Below are 8,970 nucleotides of genomic sequence, written 5' to 3' on the forward strand. Positions count from 1 at the left end.
TCAGAAATTCTACCATATACAAACTACATATTTATGTATATAATAAAGTGCACTGCAGCTAAACGCAAAAGTTCTTCTAAGTATAACACGGCAATCTGATTAACTAAAATAAACCCACATGTATGTTGACTGCCCGAAAACTAAATTGCCCGACAATTGACAATTGAGCGAAATTGGATTGAATCACAGAGCCGCCGTCAAACTAGCGCCCAGTCTAACAAATGGAGCCCACTGATTCACAGATGTAAATCCAGCGCGACTTAGTTCAGTACACAAACGCTTAGAGATTAGCGAACGACAAAACGCGGCACAATGGAGAATATTGCAGAGATCCTGAGGCAGCTGCAACGCTTCTCCACTGCAGACTATGCAGCCTTTGTGGCAATGTTTTTGCTTTGCATTTGCATTGGCATTTACTTTGGCTTTATGAATAAATCCGTCAACGAGGCGGATTATATGCTCGGTGGTCGTAAGATGTTGGTGGTGCCTATTGCCTTCTCGCTGGTGGCCAGTTTCATTTCAGGCATCACGCTGCTGGGCTTACCCACTGAGGTTTACTCCTATGGCACGCAATATTTGTATGTTGGTTTGGGTGTGGTAGGAATGGGCGTTGTTATGGCTGTGTTCTACTTGCCAGTATTCCATGATTTGAATATTACATCTACCTATGAGGTAAGTAAAATAATAAGTCATTATTATCTAATTTAATTATATTTTTATTCCGCTTGCAGTATCTAGAAATTCGCTTTGATCGCCGCTTGCGCTTGTTTGGATCTGTAATGTTTGCCATAATGAATGTAAGGCTTACTCTGTATAAAACTATTTACAACTAATTTGATTTATTATTCAGATAGCTTACCTGCCTATAGTTATATATGTGCCCGCCTTGGCTTTCAATCAGGTAACAGGCATTGGCGTGCACACCATCACGCCCATTGTTTGCATCATTTGCGTCTTTTACACCAGCTTGGGTGGTCTCAAGGCTGTGGTCTGGACAGATGTAGTGCAAGCCATATCAATGCTGGGCGCTCTGGCATTAGTGGCCATTAAAGGGAGCATGGATATTGGTGGCTTAGATGTGGTAGTAAAGCGTGCTTGGCAATCTGAGCGAATTGAAGCGCCAGAGTAAGTTGAAAGTACTTGTTATTAATATTTAATTTATTTAAAACTTTTATTCGCAGTTTCAACATTGATCCCACAGTGCGTCATACAATTTGGTGCCTGTTTATAGGCGGCACTGTCTACTGGACACAAACCAATGCCGTGTCCCAGAATATGATACAACGCTATCTGTCGCTGCCCACGCTGGCGGATGCACGCCGAGCTTTGTGCTACTTTTGCTTTGGAGTTTTACTGCTGATGGCGCTATGTGGTTACAATGGATTGCTGATCTATGCTACCTATCAAAACTGTGATCCGTTGACCACAAAGGTAAGTGACTAATAGCTTTAGTTGCCTGCAGTCTAATTTAAATTGCTTTATAGCTCGCTAAGGCGCGTGATCAGCTCTTGCCGCTGTTTGTGATGGACACGCTGGGTGAACTGCCTGGCATGACGGGTCTGTTTATCGCAGGCGTCTTTAGTGCTGCGCTCAGCTCACTCTCCACCTGCCTCAACTCCATGTCCGCTGTGGTGCTGGAGGATTTTGTTAAGCCCTACGTTAAGCAGCCACTTTCGAGTCGCGCTACCAATTGGATTATGCGGCTGGTTGTTGTTGGCGTCGGTGTGCTCTGCGTTGCCTTGGTTTATGTTGTTGAACACTTGGGTACTGTCCTGCAGTTGACTATGAGCCTGGAAGCTATTACGAATGGTCCGCTTTTTGGCATCTTTACTATTGGCTTGTTTATGCCTTGGATTAATGGTCATGTGAGTAAAACTGCAGTTTTAATTACTAAAATTAAGTCTACATTAGTCTTTTCTCTTTAGAGCGCCATGCTGGGTGGCTGTGTAAGTGTCGTGGTGATGTTTTTCATCAGCTTAAATGCACAATGGGCTATTGCTTCGGGTGCTATACAATACCAAACAAAGCCTCTAAGTGTAAATGAATGTGGTTATAGCTTCAACGCCTCTGCCTTGGTTGCCAGCGCTGTCAACCAAACACTAACTAAAGGACCTACTGCTGCGTGAGCATATTTTGCTGATCCAAAAATATTTATTCTATATTATAACTCTCATTATAGCGACATATTTCCTTTGTATCGCATATCGTACATGTGGTATACAACTGTCGGCGCTTCGGTAGCCATACTTGTTGCCTGCCTGAGCACCTTAATCTTTGGCACCAACAATCCCAACAAAGTGGATCCTGTGCTGCTTACCCCCTGCATACGAAAGTACTTCAGCTACGATGAGCAGCCAGCAAAGGTAACTAGTGCTTATTTATACTTTAATATGTTTATTTACTTAATGTTGTAACAATCTTAGGAAGCTACAAAGGCGGACATTCCATTGGACTATAAGCTACGCAGTGATGAGGTAGCTTTATAAACAAATATTAAGATAATTTTTATGCCGTTTTATATTTTTATTTAATGTGTAATAAAATATGTGTACAAATTAATTATTTTCGAAAACAATTCATGTTTATAACAGTAAATCAAATAAATATGCGCTTGATACGAATTTCTAACAAACAATGTTCTTTTTCCTCTGGGTTTTTATAAAAATATATTATCTGCAGTTTGATAAATGCTTTATATTGTTAACAATTGTAGCTTTTACTTACTCTACTTTTGCTGCACTTTGTTTAGCAGTATAAGGCGTTCTGCTTCGTTGAGATGTTCGTAGAAAGTTGGAAAATGTTCGTTTTGGGTAAAGTTGGCTAAAAATTGCTTAAGATTTTCACCAATGTCGCCGGAGTAATTGGATTCCTTGAAGAGCGTTTGCAGTATTTGCTCATCCTCGGCATTATCCTCATCGTAATCATGCAGCAAATCGGATATATAGCGCGGCTTGGCTGCAGTGCCTGGAGCGTCTTCATCCTCGCTGGCACCATCCTCGGAATCTGTCAGCAGCGCATCCACTTTGCCCTCTTGGAAGTGTTGATACTCAGAGATTAACACTTTGAAGATTTTAACAAGTGCGGGCATTGTAACCCACTTTTGATATGTGGCAGCCACAGAGCGTGTGCGAATGCGTTCGCCACAAGGCTCATCCACCAGTTCCTCGTATGTGATGCTGGTCAAGCGGTTATCCTGCGTGGTCAGCCCATACTCGAAGAGTTTGCACAAGGCCATGGTTGTTACCTTGCGCTCATAGGCGCCGAAGAAGGAGTTTTGACGTGACAGCCAATTAGTGAGCACGAACTGCATGGCAGGCTCGCCATTGGGTCCAGGCACAGTGGATAAGAAGTTGAGGACTGCATCCATTTGTGTTAAGAAGAGATGTGCAAATATTAACACCAGATTCATAATAACCTTAAGGCACTCCAGATTCTGCATTTTGCTGATGACCGCCTTGAGCAACATGTCCACAGTTTGCCCCAGCATGCTGCCCATTTTGGTTATAATGGTTATAATCAAGCGACCAATCTGTCCACTGGCCGTCATCTCAGAGTTCATGGGATTCAACAGCACTGTAGCCACTTGCATTACATAGTTCACGCCTTCGCCATTCTTATACGCACATATTTGCTCCGGCGAGACATTGATGAAGCTGCGCAAACACTCGCCGCCAGCCACCATGACAGTATGATCGTCGGTCTTCAGCACACAGTTGACCACAGCGGGGAAGGCGGACTCTATCAGCGCCACGGACAGCGGAGGCTCAGTATATTTAACAATCGTATTGAGCACATCCAACGCAATGTCCTGATTTTCGCTGGTATGCTCATCCTGCAGCGCTAAGATGCTGATCAACGTGGGTATAAACTTTTCCTGCAATGGGCCCAGACACTGTTTGCGCTGGCACAAGGCACGTATAAGATCCTGCACATTCTCCAGCACAAATGGATCTTCAGCGTACTTTAAAAAGGCAGCAATGGCGAGCGGTGTTATCTTTGTATGAGATGCATAAGCAAAGTCTGCGTCGAATTTAACCATCATGGTGAGCGCTTCCATAAGCAGCGCTAGCACAGTAGCCTTGCAGCCAGGCACGAGCGTTAGGACGCCGTCGAGGAAACCAGGCAGCTTGGAGATAATCAGTGTACGTTTCTCACCCTCCACATTCTCATTGGCCTGCAATATGCCATGTAGACTGCGTACCGCACTTATGCGTAGAATATGAGACTTTTCCGGCGACAGACTGCATAAATTCACATCAAGTATTTCCACCAACATTTGTGGATTGTACAGATCTGATTTGGAGTAGGTGCTTAAAGTCCAGAGTGCACGTCCTACTAAATGCGGCGACTCCTGATGCGCCAACATATTTCGCACAATAGTTAAATAGTTGAGTAAATCAAACTTGGAATCATCTTCGAGTATTATATCACGGAAGCCATGTACTGCATCCATACAGGCTTCTTGTATCTTCCACCAGTTGGGATTGTTGGCAGCCTTCTCTGCCTCAGCAACGCTAAAGTGTCGCCCCAATGCCTCCTGCAGAGGTTGTATGGACTTGACGCCAAATTCATCATTAATAGCCTACAATGGAAAAGGTGTTATAATTATCTAAACAAAGATATATATCTATATAATACGGAACCTGCAGCACATCGCGTCCACACATGCGCACAGTTAGCTCAACGCCGCCATCGTCTTCATCATCAACAAACTTCTCTGGATCATCTTGCCAATCTTCAATCTGCTCTTCAGTTAGCTGTATATACACAATAGTTATGTAGATTAGATCTGCCAGCACATTTTTGATTGTACCACGCAGCTTGCTGCATGTAACAATGCAATTAATAAACTCCAGAATTTGTATAATTAGTGTTTGGAAGTTTGTCTGTTCATCATCCTCTTCAGTGGTGCCGCTGGTCAAGGGATTAGCCTCAGTTTGGTTAACAGAAACCTTGACATAACTTTCGGCAATTTGTGTTAGGAGTTGCCAGATGATGGGCAATATGCGTTCCATAAAGGGATTGATATACTTGGGCATGTCCGTGACCAGATAAGTAAATACTGCAAAGGCATAACAAATTAATAAAGATAATCAATAATTACAATTCCAGAGATTTACCTTTAATAATTTCGGAACGGAGCAAGAAGTTCGAGCCAGTGCCGCAATTCATGCTTAGATATTGCAGCAGTTTGTCCATAAAGTTTGTAAGAATGGTGTTAATCATTGAGCTCTGTTCCTGCTTGTCTGGTATCAATCCCAATATAGATGAAAATAGTGGCTTTAAGATTCGTATGGCTGAGACGCGTGTTTTAATGGAATAATTCTGATCCGAGTCAAAAATACGATACACTTCAGGGATGACAACTGGACCCAGCTCCTTTATATGCTCTACATCGTAGCTAAAGTCCTGCAGCACTTGCATAGCGCCATGTATAGAATCCTCATTGCCGCTAAGGCACTTGACTATAATATCGAACAATTCTGTCCAGCAATGTGGATAATCAGTGGCTGCTATCGTGGAAATTGTGTGCGCTACCGAGGATCGTATCTTTGAGTTGGGATCATACAATCCGTTTGGCAATATGTTGCGTACGGTGCGTTTGGCCTGCTCGCTTGCTATGGCACCGCTGGGCTTGTCCGTACCAGCAGCATCATCGTCCGTCCAGTGTTGCTCCACATAACGTGTTAGCATAATAATGGCAATCTGCCGGAGCGGCAGCTCATGAGACTGATTCATGATAATTTCAGACAAATAAACGCCATAGCCTGGAAATATACACAAAGCGTTACAAATAATCTTGTTGTTGTTTTGATAATCAAATATCACGCGAAATACCTTCAGTGTATTGCAGTTGATTGTTGCGTTTTTCAGCTTTTTGCAACACACTTGTGTCGGAGCTCAATAGATTCTGCAGTTCCTCAATAATAGCTTGCTTCACAGAATCGCCACTCCCGCCGCCGCGAACAACGCCTCCAGTCTCAACGTTGGACATGTCAAAGTTATTTAAATAAAAGTATATTAAAATTATGCAAAACTATAAAACGCTTTCCGGCTGCTTTGCCCTCGCTTCGTTTTTTAAACAATGATGCACATGTGAACTAACTGCTACTCACAGTGACAGCAGTAACAGTTAGGCGGATATTTCGATAGTTACTATTGAATAGACTTCAATCTTCTGTTTTGTTGTACAATTTATTTCAGGCTTACTATTTATATACATATACTTGAAGATATATTTGAAATAAGTCACATAATACTGACAATTGTTTTGAATATTTTTACTTGTGATAAGTAACAGGTTACATGTTATGAGTACTCTAGACGATGAGTAACAACTACATACATAAATACATATATAGTAGCACTGTCAGAATTGACCTGCTGATAAATTAATTGCAATTTATAAGAATAAATAACAGGATTGAGCAATATGACTGGTATCATGGACACAGTTGAAATGCCAAAATTGCCCGAAAACCAAAAATCATTCGCCGGCATACCAGAAGCAATATTTCTCGTGAGTAACCAAAAAGGCGACTCCAATTCTAACCTAAAGATAGTCGCGTTCCACACAAACTGCAGCTGCAAGCAAATCAATGAAAATAATGGCGTTAATAAGAATAACTTGTTTTGTGTTTGTAGGAGGAAATTGATTCGTTTATGACACAGCCAGAGAACGAAAATTGTGAAAAGGTGTTGCACCGGCTGGACGAGCAGCATGCAAAGTATCGCTTAATGGCATTCAATCTGGAGGCGCGTCGCCGTAAGCTGAAATCGCAAATACCCGACTTGGAGCGTTCGTTGGAAATGGTGAATGTGCTACGCACTGAGAATGAGGAACGTGAGACTCAATTCCTGCTTAGTGATCAGGTGTTTATCAAGACACTTGTGCCTCCAACCAAAACGGTTTATCTCTGGCTTGGAGCCAGCGTTATGCTGGAATATCCCTTGGATGAGGCAGAGGAGTTGTTAAAGCAAAATATTACAACGGCTGTGAGCAATCTAAAGACCGTGGAACACGATCAAGATTTTCTCAGGTGCGTCAAAATCACCTGTACTGATTTACTGTTTTTAAACAGTTTAATTAATTGTTTATACTATTTACAGAGATCAAATTACCACCACTGAGGTGAACATGGCGAGAGTATACAACTGGGGCGTTAAAAAGCGGCAGGCCGCAGCTAAAACCAATACCAATAGTGCATCATCCTAACTATTACTGTGAACAAGTTATAAACTAGGCAAATGCTTATTCGCGCATGTTTGTATCTCACGTATTATTTATTTTAAATAGTTCGCAACATTATTGTCATTCAATTACAAAATGCCCGGTAAAAGAACAGAGAATTCGCAGTGCTTTTAATAATAGTTTATAAAGAAATCAAAACTGACAGCGCCGATTGCATTTTTCACTTTAACATTGTTTTCAATTAAAATATAATAATAAATATGAAATACACAGAAAGCACAGAACGGGTAATAGTTATATTTTATAGCATTTATAACGGCATTTAATATATTCACATATTCTTTATTGTAACAATTTGTCAAATTGATTAGATTAGACTTCCCACTTCATTGTCTGATGCACATAATCGCCATCAGGACTTTCGTAGGTCTTTATTGGTGGAGTTGCAACAGGACCCTTAATTGTAACCGGCAGCAATTGCAAGTCTACTTCTATCGCCGCCAAATAGAGCTCCTCAGACTCAAGACGCAGCTCTTGCAACGCCTTACTTTGTGACTGCACCAGACGGTCAATGATTTGGAAATCAGCCACTTTTTCTTCATGTTTGTAGCGTGCCCATTGTTTTTTCAAGAGCGCACGGTGCTCCACCTCTGCGGTGCCCAATGGCGTTAGCTTACGCTCCCGTTTCCTATAAATTCACAAAGTCACATCACTTTGAAGTCGAGGGATATCAATATGAAAATAACTCACGCTTTGTCATCAATTAATTCTAGCGGCACCTCCAGCTCTTCCACCGGCTTGAGCTGACGGGCGTTCTTCTCCAGCCTACGTATTTGTTTCTCTATCTTCTTTTTTCTACGGTCTTCTCTCTGTTTAATGATTTGCGGGTCCAGCTTCTTCTTCTTCTTCAGCGGCTCCGCGCACAGCACAGACGTCGTGTGCAGCAAACGTGTGGTTATAGCTCCTCCATTACTTTGCAGGCTTAGCCTTATGACAAATAGATGTATGTTGAGTTTATGCTAATGAATACACCAAATAAGTTTTATTTACCTGGCAAGTGCGCCTATCAGCGACATTTTTAATAAATAAATAAACTAAAATCAACTGTTGTTTTCGTTTGCGTAATGTTGTTGCACATTTAGCAGGTATCATCCAAAAACATCGTTAAAGCAACGTCGCTGCAAGGCATCCCTGTTGGGCAATGCACATATCATCCAGAAAAAAATATGGATGCGCGGTCTATTTGAATTTAGGTATCGAATATTTGAAATGGTTTTCGATAAAACCGCGTAGTAGAACACAGGCTGAGACAATTTGAAAATGAGATATAAAATCGGATTTTTTTGTCGTAAGCGCTTTTGGACTCATGTAACTTCTAGCAATGAAGCTACAATATTGGAAAGATATTGATTTTGCAACACCCAAACCCATTTATAGAAAGTCGATGCGTTTTACTATTTTTATACGATTTTAAAACTTTATTTTTAAAGATGAAAATAAACAATATACTTTAATTATGTGTTTTTTTGCTGTTTTAGTAAATTTTACATAATTTTCAATAAAATAAGTAGTTTGTTTTTTTTTTTGTGATTAAAAATGTTATATTATAGTTTAGTCGTTTTTTTTTGTTGTTTTACCATTTCTTTCCCTTTACGCATATATTTTTTTGTGTTTTTTTTTCTTTTTCGTTTTAGTTTTTGCATAAATATAAATTTATGTAATCATATTTGCTTATATTCCAAATATTTTAATTTTTCTTACAATTTTTCGTTAAACAT

The 8,970-nt window shown here is 40.9% G+C and overlaps 4 protein-coding genes across 4 annotated transcripts; 2 read left to right on the top strand and 2 right to left on the bottom strand.

Annotated features, from left to right (window-relative positions):
• Positions 1 to 210: 210 nt before the first annotated feature.
• On the top strand, positions 211 to 2,551 carry LOC108604206 (sodium-coupled monocarboxylate transporter 1). The gene is made up of 8 exons (XM_017993566.1): positions 211 to 672; positions 732 to 797; positions 851 to 1,125; positions 1,182 to 1,431; positions 1,485 to 1,865; positions 1,926 to 2,122; positions 2,180 to 2,363; positions 2,424 to 2,551. Exons 1-8 carry the CDS (start codon positions 313 to 315, stop codon positions 2,484 to 2,486), a joined length of 1,776 nt encoding a protein of 591 aa, XP_017849055.1. The 5' UTR covers positions 211 to 312; the 3' UTR covers positions 2,487 to 2,551.
• Positions 2,552 to 6,185, bottom strand: LOC108604205 (importin-9). The gene is made up of 5 exons (XM_017993565.1): positions 5,839 to 6,185; positions 5,121 to 5,768; positions 4,644 to 5,062; positions 2,725 to 4,582; positions 2,552 to 2,673 (listed from the first exon to the last, which is right to left on the bottom strand). The coding sequence occupies exons 1-4, from the start codon at positions 5,993 to 5,995 to the stop codon at positions 2,726 to 2,728; spliced, it is 3,081 nt and encodes a 1,026-aa protein (XP_017849054.1). The 5' UTR covers positions 5,996 to 6,185; the 3' UTR covers positions 2,552 to 2,673; position 2,725.
• A 151-nt stretch (positions 6,186 to 6,336) lies between these two features.
• On the top strand, positions 6,337 to 7,419 carry LOC108602028 (prefoldin subunit 3). Its single transcript, XM_017990031.1, has 3 exons — positions 6,337 to 6,520; positions 6,646 to 7,040; positions 7,111 to 7,419. Exons 1-3 carry the CDS (start codon positions 6,434 to 6,436, stop codon positions 7,214 to 7,216), a joined length of 588 nt encoding a protein of 195 aa, XP_017845520.1. The 5' UTR covers positions 6,337 to 6,433; the 3' UTR covers positions 7,217 to 7,419.
• Positions 7,420 to 7,483: 64 nt separating this feature from the next.
• On the bottom strand, positions 7,484 to 8,346 carry LOC108602029 (39S ribosomal protein L40, mitochondrial). The gene is made up of 3 exons (XM_017990032.1): positions 8,243 to 8,346; positions 7,943 to 8,179; positions 7,484 to 7,880 (listed from the first exon to the last, which is right to left on the bottom strand). The coding sequence occupies exons 1-3, from the start codon at positions 8,266 to 8,268 to the stop codon at positions 7,565 to 7,567; spliced, it is 579 nt and encodes a 192-aa protein (XP_017845521.1). The 5' UTR covers positions 8,269 to 8,346; the 3' UTR covers positions 7,484 to 7,564.
• Between the last annotated feature and the right edge of the window lie 624 nt (positions 8,347 to 8,970).

The sequence above is a fragment of the Drosophila busckii genome, chromosome 3R (genome assembly GCF_011750605.1).
Source record: "Drosophila busckii strain San Diego stock center, stock number 13000-0081.31 chromosome 3R, ASM1175060v1, whole genome shotgun sequence".
NCBI lineage: Eukaryota > Metazoa > Arthropoda > Insecta > Diptera > Drosophilidae > Drosophila > Drosophila busckii.

Coding starts and splice junctions, on each gene's coding strand:
- LOC108604206 (XM_017993566.1), top strand. CDS start 313: ATGGAGAATATTGCAGAGATCCTGAGGCAGCTGCAACGCTTCTCCACT. Junction 798..850: donor TAATGTTTGCCATAATGAAT/GTAAGGCTTACT, acceptor TTTATTATTCAG/ATAGCTTACCTGCCTATAGT. Junction 2,364..2,423: donor ACGATGAGCAGCCAGCAAAG/GTAACTAGTGCT, acceptor TAACAATCTTAG/GAAGCTACAAAGGCGGACAT.
- LOC108604205 (XM_017993565.1), bottom strand. CDS start 5,995: ATGTCCAACGTTGAGACTGGAGGCGTTGTTCGCGGCGGCGGGAGTGGC. Junction 5,769..5,838: donor TCAACTGCAATACACTGAAG/GTATTTCGCGTG, acceptor GTATATTTCCAG/GCTATGGCGTTTATTTGTCT. Junction 5,063..5,120: donor CCGTTCCGAAATTATTAAAG/GTAAATCTCTGG, acceptor ATGCCTTTGCAG/TATTTACTTATCTGGTCACG.
- LOC108602028 (XM_017990031.1), top strand. CDS start 6,434: ATGACTGGTATCATGGACACAGTTGAAATGCCAAAATTGCCCGAAAAC. Junction 6,521..6,645: donor TACCAGAAGCAATATTTCTC/GTGAGTAACCAA, acceptor TTGTGTTTGTAG/GAGGAAATTGATTCGTTTAT. Junction 7,041..7,110: donor CACGATCAAGATTTTCTCAG/GTGCGTCAAAAT, acceptor TACTATTTACAG/AGATCAAATTACCACCACTG.
- LOC108602029 (XM_017990032.1), bottom strand. CDS start 8,268: ATGTCGCTGATAGGCGCACTTGCCAG. Junction 8,180..8,242: donor CTGATAGGCGCACTTGCCAG/GTAAATAAAACT, acceptor ATTTGTCATAAG/GCTAAGCCTGCAAAGTAATG. Junction 7,881..7,942: donor GAATTAATTGATGACAAAGC/GTGAGTTATTTT, acceptor GTGAATTTATAG/GAAACGGGAGCGTAAGCTAA.